This window comes from Cervus elaphus, chromosome 14, assembly GCF_910594005.1.
Source record: "Cervus elaphus chromosome 14, mCerEla1.1, whole genome shotgun sequence".
Classification (NCBI taxonomy): domain Eukaryota; kingdom Metazoa; phylum Chordata; class Mammalia; order Artiodactyla; family Cervidae; genus Cervus; species Cervus elaphus.
The window spans coordinates 53,147,364-53,159,358 of record NC_057828.1 but is presented as its reverse complement, the minus strand read 5'-3'; the positions used below and the strand labels follow the sequence as shown (position 1 = coordinate 53,159,358).

The 11,995-nt window shown below is 55.8% G+C and overlaps 1 protein-coding gene across 2 annotated transcripts; it reads right to left on the bottom strand.

The window, feature by feature from the left end:
- UBE2J2 (ubiquitin conjugating enzyme E2 J2) lies at window positions 1–11,974 on the bottom strand. 2 transcript variants are annotated; one of them, XM_043923802.1, is made up of 8 exons: window positions 11,608–11,641; window positions 8,150–8,166; window positions 7,799–7,929; window positions 5,288–5,328; window positions 1,837–1,939; window positions 1,619–1,757; window positions 1,252–1,332; window positions 1–650 (listed from the first exon to the last, which is right to left on the bottom strand). In XM_043923802.1, exons 3-8 carry the CDS (start codon window positions 7,927–7,929, stop codon window positions 366–368), a joined length of 780 nt encoding a protein of 259 aa, XP_043779737.1. In that variant the 5' UTR covers window positions 8,150–8,166; window positions 11,608–11,641; the 3' UTR covers window positions 1–365. The 2 variants fall into 2 exon arrangements, with proteins under 2 accessions (XP_043779737.1, XP_043779736.1); XM_043923801.1 differs by lacking the exons at window positions 8,150–8,166; window positions 11,608–11,641 and adding an exon at window positions 11,763–11,974.
- Window positions 11,975–11,995: the final 21 nt, after the last annotated feature.

Below are 11,995 nucleotides of genomic sequence, written 5' to 3'. Positions count from 1 at the left end.
TAGGCATCGAGTTTTATATTTTTAAGTGACCAAATCTAATAAAATGAAAAACAGGTTACTAAAACAGGTCCAAAAGACAATACGGGAGATAAGCTATAAAACCAAAGCGTGAGGCCTCCTCGTGGATATGGAGCCCCACAGCCCCTGCTGGATGCCATGGCGAGCATGGGGGCTGGGGATCTCACGTTTCCTCCAAATCCAAACTACACGCTTTGGTTCTTGTTTTCCTTTTAAAGGTTTTTAAAAAGCTAACCCCAGGAGTCAGCCAGGCCCGCCCTGTGCTCAGCGGCATGTCCAGCTAGCCCGCGTCGAGCTCGGGCCCAGCGTCCTGCGTGTCCGACCCCTCTGCTGGTCGTGGTGGCGGCTCACTCCTGTGCTATGCTCCTCAGCACGTACTTGACCGTGTAGGCGAAGGCCGCAAACCCAACTATAACAAACAAGTTCGCCAGGGCCCCGCCCAGGAGTCCATGGTGCCGGTTGGCCTGCTGGAGCCCAGCCAGGTGCGGCCCGGCCCCCGGCGCGTGCCCATTGAGGAGCGGGAGCCCGTGCTGGCCGTGGTGCGTCTCCCCGTCTGGAACCACGTCTGGTAAGGGGAGAGCCTGGGGTCTGCTACTGAGTTCGTCTTGTGCTTTCTGTTTTTGCTTAATTTCCTAAGAGAAAAACAGCAAGAAACAAGGGTTGGTTTAAACAAGCCAGTTCCTTCAGTGCCTAGGAGCGGACTGTGGTATGCCACGGAGACCCTGCAGGGTCAGTGGTCTCCAGCTGCACCCATTTCATCCTGACAACTGCACTAGAAGGCTGAGCTGCTGCTAATCCTAACAGACGCAAGGGCCTATGGGAACAGCCAGAATCACCATGCCTGTGCCTCAGGGACTGGGACTGAGCCAGTTCCGAGCTGCTCTGACCCACCAGGGCCCCAGCGTCCATGTAGCCCAGCCTCCCCTGCTCACAGCCACATTCTCTGCTCTGGCACCAAGACCAGGGAGTATGCCCGCCCCTCACTCTTGGCCACCTGGGACCTCAGCAGGCCCACCACCCTTTCCCTGACCTGCCCCTATCTCCGACTCACCCTTCAGCCCCAAGGTGCCCCAAGGAGAGGGGCAGCTCTGCAGCACCTGCCTGTTTGCACCTCAGTTCCCCTCTCCATGTTTGTAGCACAAGAACACACAGGAATACATTCTCTTGGAAAAAATAGAATCAAAGTGTTCCTGACTTGGGAAAGCAAACCCAATGGCAAACTCACTTTCTTACCTCCACAACTTCAGGAAATAATTCACAAAACACTTTGTCTTTTAAATTAAACACTAAACTTTGTGCAGCCAGTTGTCTTTTCTAGGAAGAAAAAGAAGGAAAATGTCAGCCTGATGGCTAATTTCAGTTCCTTGATGTTCCAGAAGCAGACTAAGGGACAGCTGAGCGACTAGTGTCTTCATGTTGTGGAAAGCAGTCCACAGCGTGCTCCTCAGGACAGACTGACATGGAGTCTCCCAAGGTCGTTTTTACCTTTCTGTATCATCAACTGATCTTAGACTTGATGCCAACTAATAACGGAGGAGTCCCTGTCCTAACTGGGCTGAGGAGACCAAGCGTCCTCCCTTACCCCCCCGGCCAAGCTCACCGTGAAGTCCGATGTCTCGATGCTGCCCAGGGTGGGGCCCTTCTCCACCATAAAGCTCAGGAGCCCCGTCAGGATGGTGGAGACGGACCAGGCCGGGTTCCATGTGTCTGGGTGGAAATCCGTGATAGAAAGACACAGCCTGAAAAAGGGACCCAGTCAACAGGGCACAGGTTCCTCAGGACCCCAGTCCGGCATCCAAACGCACAGGGACGTCTTACCTTGTATTGCACTTAAATCTTCCATTGGGAGTTATCATATAAATACTAGGAGGTTTAAAAGGAAATTCTCTGGGAAAAATTAGTTTTCCGTGATAATAGCCACCTGCAACAGAAGAGAGAAGCAGCCTTGTCATTGCCACAGTAGAGGCAGCCCTCACAGTCCTCAGTCTCCTGCCCACCCTGCTCCTGCCCACAAGCCCTGGAACACACATGTCGTGCTGGCCATCTCACTGCGGCTCACGACTACCAACCTAGAGAGGCCTTACCACCCACCTCACCCCAAGCCAACCGCAAGCCCCTCTTCCCCCATTGCACACCTCTCTTCCCGAGAGCAGAACATTAAGACAGAATCTGCACAGGCTCCTCACTGGCCCTACCCCATATTCTGGTCCCCTCATTCCTGCACCTCTTGTCTCCCATTCTCCACCAAACCACACCCAGCAACAGGTGAAAAGCCATCATTCCCCCCCACCAAAAAATGAGTAAACAACAAAAAGCTGACCCCTCCCCCTCCCTAAGCCCTGTGAGCTGCTCCCTCCCCTGGAGAGCCTCGGGCCCACCCAAGGGCAAGGCAGAAGAACGTCACTTGACAGGACTTTCAGCGACATGCACCTGTCTGTGCAAGTGTGTGCATGCACAATGAGGCTTGAGGGAGCTGCCATCTTCCCACTGGGGCTCCCTGCTGGCCCCCAGCCCCACAGGTCTCTGCCCAACTCTCTGACTGCCTGGGGCACTCTCCCATGGTGAAGGAGTGATGGAGGCAGAAGAGTGATGGTGGTGGAGGGGTGATGAGCAAGTGCCACCTGAGGCCACGTCTGCATGTAGACAGGCCAGCCAGCGAGGGATTAACTCTAGAGACAACACTGGAGCACACCCGCACCACGAGCACTGAGAAAAGCCAAACTGGAAAAAGCGCAGATGGAAACAGGCGTTCAGCTCACAGGAGCAGGAGCACCCACGCACATTAGTGGAGACCACTAAGTGGGCGCCTGGGCGCCCCCGCACCCAACCTGCCTGGCCAATCCAGAGAGGCCATTCAGCAGCACCCGAAGCCGCTGGTCCCCAGCAGGAAGGCCTCCACACACAGTCACACACACTGAGGGGCTGGGGCAGAGCCACGAGCAGGGCCTGCAATTCTCCCAGCACCCAGGTGCCTGCTCTCCACCACAGAGCATCTATCGCAGGCCTGGGAGGTGGTGCATCTGAGGGTATGAGAGGCCGGGGGCGGGGGCGGGGGCAGCGGGAGGGAGGGGTCTCTCCTCTGGCTTCATTCCAAGGGTCCTGGCCAAGCCCTAGGACAGACACCACTGAGAGTGCCAGGCTCCAGAGGAGGGAGGCCTAGGAGAGGCACATCAGGGGCCACAGCAGTGCTGCCCCTGACCCACTGTCGGGGAGCTGAACCTGCACCTCCCTCCAGGGCCAGCACACCATCTAGTCAACATGATACCACCACGAGTCTCAGAACCAGGCACAGTGACTACTTCCACTTTATGATTTAAAAAAACCATTTTAGCTTCTCTGAGTCCCTCACCTTTCCATGTAAGTTTTAGAACCAATTTTTAGAATAAGCCTGTGTGCATCTACAGAACACTCTCCTAGGGATTTAAAGGAATAAAACCTCTAAACACAAATCAACACTTGTGTGTCAGGAAGCCCACTTGAACTGTGAGCCTTGCAGGTCTGGAGCAGCACTGACAGAGCTCAGAGCAAAGACGGGGTCAGCGGGCAGCTGACATGGGACCAGTCAGATGTAGATGTGGGAGAGGGGCTAAGGAGACTGGGAGGCAAGGGTCAGAACACTCAAAAGTCAGAGGAGCAAACGAGGAGGGAGCCAGAGTCTACACTTCAGAGTCCACACAGGCCCAGACACTGAGGCCCGAGAGCCGTCCATCACGTGCGGCAGCTGAGGGTCCCTTGGAGACCCTGATGGAGCAGAGTCATTGGAGGATGGCACTGTGGACAGCAGGGCCCTGAGCTGAGGAGGGGGACAGGCACCAGGAGGGACACGACAAGTGCTAAGGGGAAGGGGGAGGGTAGTGGCAAGGTGGGCAGCAGAAAAAGCCCTCATCTCTGAAGGAACCCTTCCAAGGAGGAAGTGGACTGTCCCAGCACAAGGACCAGGAACAGCAGGACATACAGGAGAGCAGACCAGACCCAGGAGAGCAGAGTGACGGGGCTGGGCTGGGGAAGAAGAGACTTTTATTGTCAGTCAGAGCGGCTGGGGGATAGGGAGGTTCCTGCAGTCAAGCTCCACACCCCTCTTATGTGGAAAACACTAAATCCACAAAGAATAAAAAGCCTTTAAAACAAGGCATAACCCTACTTGCGAAAGAACACTGCTCGTTCTTAATGTCTCTTTAAGTCTGTTAAAAACACAGCATGTATTTGATAAGTATGATCCACACAGGCTGTCCTGCAGCCCATCTTCTGCCCTGTGGTCTGGAACCCCACACAAAGCCATCACCAAGCCTGATACCCTGTGGTAAAAACGACATGCCTTCTGCACTGTTTCCTCAGGACAGGGAATTCCCGAGCCAGCAGAGTCCCATGAGGCTAGTGACATTTCTGCCAGCCTACCCACAAGGCTTGTGAGTGGCTTGTGGGCCACCCCACCCTTCCTCCCAGCAGCACAAGTCCTCTAGGGAAATCGCATACAGAACCCCGTGGCAGGAAGAAGCAAGCGGGCTGCTCCAGCCACCAGAAGTCAGGACCCAGGCCTAGAGAGCAGCCTGCCTGGCCACAGCTCTCCCCTGGGCTCCGGCTTCACCGGGAGGCTGGCTCTAGGGCTCAACTTGAGCCCTGGAGACTCGCTGACTGACAGCTCCAAGGCCTAATCACAAACACCGGAGGCCACTGGGTGGCAGCATCCAACTTTGCCAAGCCCTGTGGGCCCCCACGTCTTATGCCCCACCAACACAATGTGCCGCTCTGGAGCTCAGAGGACACTGCACAGAGCAAGCACTCAGGAAATGACTTCCCTTCCCTCAACAATGCACACGCTGGTCTTCCTCTTCCCTGTCTGCTCTCCCAGCTCTGACTCCACTGAGGTAGGAGGCTGAGCAAACTTGATACTTGAGCAGTCCCTGAAGACAAAGAGGTGAAGTGAAGTGAAAGTCGCTCAGTCGTGTCTGACTCTTTGCGACCCCATGGACCATACAGTCCATGGAATTCTCCAGGCCAGAATACTGGAATGGGTAGCCATTCCCTTCTCCAGGGGATCTTCCCAACCCAGGGATTGAAGCTGAAGACGGAGACACATCAGCAAAACCAAACTGTGAGCAAACACCTCTAGGATTTGGAGGAAACCAGAACAAGCTCCGTATGTGTGCAGTCTACTTCCTGCACATCCAAACCAGAAAGAGCATTACTGACAAACAGGAGTTTCTCGAGTAAGGTCTCTTTGGAACACAGACGCTGCCTCTTGTTCATCTAACTCAGAGCAAAGACTTACCTTCATAGGGAGTCATCTCAGGGCCTCGGACCACATAGTGCCTGAGGGAGGAGAGAAAATGAGTTGGCTTCGGGGATGGCATCACTCCAAGGTTGGGGTTTTTAGGGCCCACCTGAAACTAATACACTCACAGACATTCAGCAGGTGACTAAACTCAACCAGCTACACAGCTCCCTGCCTCTCCAACAGGATCAGAGAGGCTATGCCCTCCAAATTTTCTACAAAGTGCCTCTGAATCCACAACACAGTATACAAAAAGCTAATCCTCTCTGACCATTAACATCAACTGACAATTTAAAAATTCACTTCATAGGACTTCCCTGGAGGTCCAGAGGTTAAGACTCGGCACTTCCAATGCAGGGGGTGCAGGTTTCAATCCCTGGTTAGGGAACTTAAGATCCCACATGCCATGCAGTGTGGGGGCAAAAAAACAAACAAAAAAAACCCCCAAAATTCACAATTTATAGTTGAGATGTACTTGAAATCTGATGTTTCTCAGTGTGCCCAAGTATCATGCAGTAGCTCACCAGGAATAGCTGGAGACACGGAGAGACTGTGCCCCTGGCCCTGCCACCCTGGAAGACTCGGACGTGACCTCGAGAGCAGCTATCTTCAAGCAGGAGGGACAGGACAGTTCGTGATGGTCACCAAAGGCCTCACACAGAGGGACCACAGCCCTATGGACTCTGCTCTCCACACAAATAAACAACACTTCATCTCTATGGCAAGAAGCATTGGAATTGCTCGATTTTTTTTTTTTTTTTTGGCTGCTCTATATGGTTGATGGGATCTTAGTTCCCTGACCAGGGATGGAATCCAGGCCCTTGGCAGTGAGAGCTGAATCCTAACCACTGGACCATCAGGGAAGTCCTGAACTTATGAATTTTCAAAGAAAACAGAAAAGCACAAAGAAGAATACAGAACTAACCAGAAACACAAGACCAGACACAACTGCGCACACATGAGTAACCACCTCTCCAAACACTACTTCCCACCAGGACGCTTTGACAACCCCTGCTCTCTACTGGCTGATAGGTCAGATTCAAAAAATACTGTCATCTTATGTCAGCAGACCAAGAACACACTGGGAAAGGTGGCCTTAAATTGGGGAATGTGGCCTTAATTTGTCACTGTTCCCAATTCCTGTGTCCAATCTGAGAACAACAGGAAGAGCCAGGCAAGCAGTGCTCTGAGAGTGCCTGACAGACCCAGGGCAGCAGAGTGAGGAAGGCCTAGAGTGCAGACCTCTCCAGAAGAGTGCTCTCTTCTCCAGCGGCAGGGACAGACACCCTGGCTGGGAAGAGCACACACAGCAGGCCCAGCACGGCCGTCCTCAGCCAGTGTCTGGAACTGGATGCCAGGGGGTCTCATCACCTTAACGGCACCTCGGCCATTTGGGCAAAAATGTGGTCAGTGCTGAAAGGAAGCCTGCTGTCTTGAAGTATGGAATACTGGGGGGCTCCAGGCAGAGGTTCCTGTGACCCACTCCCCCTGAAATCTCTGGTGCTCAGTCCCAAAGGGGCTTCCCTGAGGACGACCCGCCAGTATACAGCATACAGCTTGTCACAGCTCATGGCAAGGAAGGGAAGCCTGTGTCTGGTCTCCAATGGACTCTGCCTCGCACCTCTCCCTCTGCAGTGGGTCTTCCTAGTGAACAGTAGAACCTGGGACCTGACCCCCACTCAGGAGGGTTCCCCACACGACGAGGATGTCCCCTAGACTGCCACAGAGCCCATCGTCCATCTGCTAGCTACATCCTGGGGGGGCGAGTTCTGCTGTGACATTGATGTCTCCCACACACACCAAGGCTGGACTCCCTGAGACCCTCTGCCCACCTGCCAGCACTGACCCTTCTCTGCAAGCCAAGGAATGTGGATCCAAAATCCTTGAACACCTGTCCAACCTGGAAAAGACTTTTTATTAACTCAGATCTCTTTCTTCTAGGTCTAAAAATTTTTTTACAGTATTTAAGATCAAAACATAAAATATTAAAAACCCTCCAAACAGAAAAAATGCTCCTTGATGTTTCAGCCCTACACTGTTTCTCACAAAATCACCAGCACACCTAGTAAGGGCAGCGCCTCTGTGGCGTGGCAAGTTCCATGAAATGCACGTCCACAGGCACAGAGCGGGGTTCGGGACCCAACCCCCATCACAAACTTGCCAACGTAGGACAGGCCAGCTCACAGCATCAAGAAGCAAAGAACAGAGAAGGAGAGTCAAGACAAGGAGCTTCTCCAACAGGCGTTGAGTCTGCAGGCCCCAAAGTCACCCCTAGGATGGACGCTCTCTCTGGCTCCAGCGTGCAGAGCTCAAAGACAGCCTGCCACATCCCGGGTTGCAGTCCATTGTGAAGATAACCAGAGAGCATCTGCAGGCCTCACAGTCCACTCACGCCTGATGAGGGTACAGGAACCCCCTTCCCAAGCTAAGAGGGCCCCTCCGGCCCTAAGCCCGTCAGGGAGAAGCCAGGTGGCAAGTGGTGCAGGGAAGTAGGCGGCAGAGCCTTACCACTCAAGGATGTTGGAAGGGAGGGGCTCGGCACAGATGTAAGGCACGGGGTCTTTCTTAATCCGGAGATAGTCCTGCTTCAGGCGCTGGGTCGCTGTCGTCGGTGCTCTCTTACCGCTGTTGCTGCTCATCTGCGGAGACAAGTCTACACTGACACAGGACAGAGCAAGATAGCCCCCACTGCCCACACCTCTGCCACCCAGAATCAAGGCCCCTGGGCCGCTCCAACTTGCCCGCCCTCTCAGACACCCATGAGCCTTGCAGAGTCTCCTTCCCCATGTGTCCCAGCAGGTCCTTCGCCAATGTGACTTTCGTCAGATACAAAGGTTAAGAGAGACCCTGCAAACTCACCTGCGTCCTTGAAGAACCTTGAGAGGGAGAAAGCCCTTGAATTCGACAGTCATGAGTGAAGGCGAGCTAAAGCCAGCCCCAGCCACCTGCCACGTGCGTGTCTCCCCCAGCGCTACGCAGGGTGGTGCCATGTCCCTCCCAGAGCTCCTTGTTAAACGTTTCCCAGGACATTTACCACTGGCCACAGGGGGGTGGGAGGAACAAGGGAATAGAGGAAGAGCCTCTTTCTAGGACTGGAGAGAGAGAGGGGACCCCGGAGAGACCCAGACACACGTGCAGGACAGAAGAGGAAGCAGGAGCAGCTGGACAGGCAAAGGTAAGGAAGTGTGCTGTGACCAGGGCACAGCACCGGGCCACCGCAGGAGCCAAAGCACTGAGAATGGCAGCTGACGAGGCCGACCAGGGGCTCGAGGCCAGGCCGTCAGGCGGCACCCCACAGAGTTTTTAGGCCCAAGTCTTAAGGCAAATCAGATCTTCCGTTAGAAAAGGCACTCTGGAGGCCCAACAGAGGATGACTGGGACAGACAAGATGGCACAGGAGGGACAGGACGGCACAGGACAGTACTGAAGGCTGGGATCAGAGGGAGGCAGCAGCCATCATTCAAAGGAAGAGATCTGGCCTGGGTCAGGGGACCTGGGACACCTCAGCTCTGCTCCAGAGACAGGAAGGCGGGACAGGGAAGTGGAAGACGGGCTCCCCACTCTCAGGGGCACCAGAACAGCTCCAGCTCCATCTACTTAACAAACTAGAACATCTCAGAGATGGAAATTAGGTGCATAAGCAAAAAAGTTCTACTGCTAAAAATAAAGCAGGAAAGCCACTGGTGTAAAACGCGGTGGAGATGGAGGACACACAAGGTGTGCAGCACAGGATGGAAAGAGAGGGGAGGCTGACTAGACAGGGCAGCAAGTGAGGAATCACTCTGCCCAACCGGTGTTTCCAGCCTGTCCCACCACAGCAGGACGTCAGCAGCCAAATCTCCATGCAGACCTCCCAGCCAGTACCCACTTTGCACTGCCCCCCGCACCAGGCCGGACCCCCCTCACCTCACTTGCACCTTTCCTCCCATCAGTCTCTGCTCACAGTGCCTCATGAGAGGCTATAGACTCCTGCCCAGTGCCCACGGGATCCGCCTCAGAGCACCCGCCCCTTCAGATGACAACCAGGGCCTGCTGTCTCACCGTACCCCCAGGGTGCCACAGTGGTCCCTCCACATGCCCAGCCCTGCTTCCTGCTCTGGGGTCCCTAGACCTCAGATACCCATATACCCCATACCCCAACTCTCTCCATCCCACCACACCCCCGATGCAGGGCCCACTACGCTGCCCATCAGTTATCACAAGATGTCCGACCAGCCTCTGGCTTCCAATCTCCCCTCATTTCAGTCCACCCTGTTCACTGAAGTCAACTGACCCTTCTCATCGCACAGTTCAGATCACAACCTTTAGGACTCACTCAGAACTGAGCAAATAAATGTCAACACATCTGCCACCTGCCAAGTCCTCAGCCCCAGGCCACCCTCTATCCCCCCAATTCAGACTCCCACAGCCCCCGACACTCCCACAGCCTGAGCCAACCCTGCCTCACCCCAACCACGTGGCCACACCCCAGCCCAGCCTCTACCAGTGGATGCCTCGTCAAGGCCCTGCCCAGTCCAATGCCCGACTCCCCTGGTCAAGTGCCTCCACATTCTGCCCTTTGCTGGCCTGCCACCCAGTTGCATATTGCACAGGTGCCATCAGGCCCCAGCAGACACTGCTGGCTGGGTTGCCCACTGCAGGTGGTTAGGGTCTAGCCTTATAGGGGAGCGCTCCCCCAGCACTACCCCCAAGTTCCAGCCAGAGACAGCAAGACGGCCAGGTCGTTCGCCATGGGCAACATCTAGTAACAAACACCATGACAAATCAAAAGCAAGACAAAAGCAAGACCACCACCCAGGACTTGTTTCCTTTAACTGTTCACCCTAAGTCTGACATTCTGCCACACACAAACCAATTCACTGGATAATTCAAACACACCTGTGCTTGAACTCAATTAAGTGGCCAACTTCAATGCTTCATGAAGGTTAGAGCACAGCCACACAAAACAAATAAAATAGATCCTGCCTGGGTCCTCACAAATGAACTTTCCTCTCCCTCTTGCTTTCGAAGTCATAATCTTTAGAAGCCTACTTACAATTCAACTGCTCCGTTTATTAAAGGAAAGGGTTCCCTTGGCCTTGCTCAGAGCAGTGCCCTCAGGCCCCTCCAGGTGACAGGTAAGCCAGTTTCTCCCTCTTCCCCGGGCACACAGGGTGCATATCGGGTGCTTCCACAGACCCCGAAGTTCATCTCAAGGCCCCTTTAGGCCAAGTCCTCACAGACAGAGCACAAGTGTTACGGGAGACATTCAAAAATAAAACAAGAAGCACAGTCCACATACAATACTTCAGTGCAGACAGCTTGGAAGGCCAGTAGCCTGAACCAACATCCCGGCAAGAGTCCCTTCAGTACCACGTGGACACAGACTCGCCCCCTCACCCAGCACTGCCCGCCCAGCGACTCTGGCTCCTTTCTCTCCGCCCAGAGACCTTGGTCTGACCCACCAGAGTGCATGTGACAGCCCCGTGCCCAGGACTCGCACGGAAGTCTCTCCCTTCACCAGTGGGATTGCTTCACAGGCTGGATGGAGGCCCGCTGCTGATGGGGGCCACCGCACCTGTCCCTCCCACACCTGCAGAGACCGGCTCGGCTAATGTGTAGCAGATGACAGAGCACCAGTTCTAGGCACTGGCATCCAACTGTACCTGCAGAGAGGCTGGGCTTTTCAAGTAAGCAAGGCCCTAAAGTTACACCGCAGGTCCCTCACCCGGAGAGAACAGAGCCCTGATCACTGCCCAGAGAACTCTCAGGCCCTCACTAACTCCCCGGGGTCTGCCCCGGGACCTCTCAAAGCACTTCCGGGCCGGGCCCGGCGTGAGTTTGAGAATGGATGTGAACTAAACACAGACCAGCTAAGTGGTGTTAACTGGGAAGGGGCTAGAAGCATACACCTGGCCAGAGGTGAACCGGGACAGGTAGCTGGCAGACGGGAAGAGCAGGCAGGCACAGGTGAGAAGGCGGCCCAGGGCCCTCTCCAGCCACCCAGCATGGAGCTTCCCAGTCTGACCGCCCGAACTTTCTGTTTCCACCCCAGACGTTCATTGCTCGGCGGACTTAAGAGGCGGTATGGAGTCCTAACCGATAGAGATGAAGCGGCAGCGGCGGCGGGCTCAACGGCAGCCAACCCACCCCGACACCGATTCCCAAGATACGTTTACAAACCAAGCTCTACGCCGGCTCGTCCTGGCGGCGCCCGCAAGTGTGCCACTAACGGGAGCCTTTCCATTGGACGTCAGCCGTGTGGCCACCCGAATCCCCAAGTTGGCCGGAGGGAGGACGACCCGGCCCGGAGCCCCGGGCGCCCCGCTGTAACCGACCTCGGGTTCCGCGCACAGAAGCTCCGGGCCGGGCTCCGCGAGCGCGGACGCGGGGAGGACGACCGTGCGGAGGCCCCACGCTCCCCGCTCCGGCCGGCTCCGGGGGGGCGGACGCGCGGAAGAGGCCCCGGTGGAGGCCCGCGGCGCGCGCTCACCTCTCCCCGTCGCCGCGCGTGGGCCGCCGCCGCGCTCAGGCTCGCCGTGGTCGAGGCCGGAGCAGGGAGCGGAGAGTGGGGCCCGCGCCGCAGAGCTGCACCGCGCCGGGAGCGAGCCCACCCGACCGCAACCGCTACCGCTACAGCCGCCGCCGCCGCTTTTGCTGCCGCCTCAGCTTCCAAGATGGCCGCCCACGGGGCGGGGCAAGCCCCACTTCCAGTTCCGGGGCGCG

What these genes read in the sequence shown, in the direction of transcription:
- UBE2J2 (XM_043923801.1), bottom strand. Translation starts at nt 7,929, where the DNA reads ATGAGCAGCAACAGCGGTAAGAGAGCACCGACGACAGCGACCCAGCGC. An exon ending in TGAGATGACTCCCTATGAAG is followed by an intron (nt 1,940 to 5,287) that starts GTAAGTCTTTGC and finishes CTTCTGTTGCAG; the next exon opens with GTGGCTATTATCACGGAAAA. An exon ending in AGATTTAAGTGCAATACAAG is followed by an intron (nt 1,758 to 1,836) that starts GTAAGACGTCCC and finishes TCCCTTTTTCAG; the next exon opens with GCTGTGTCTTTCTATCACGG.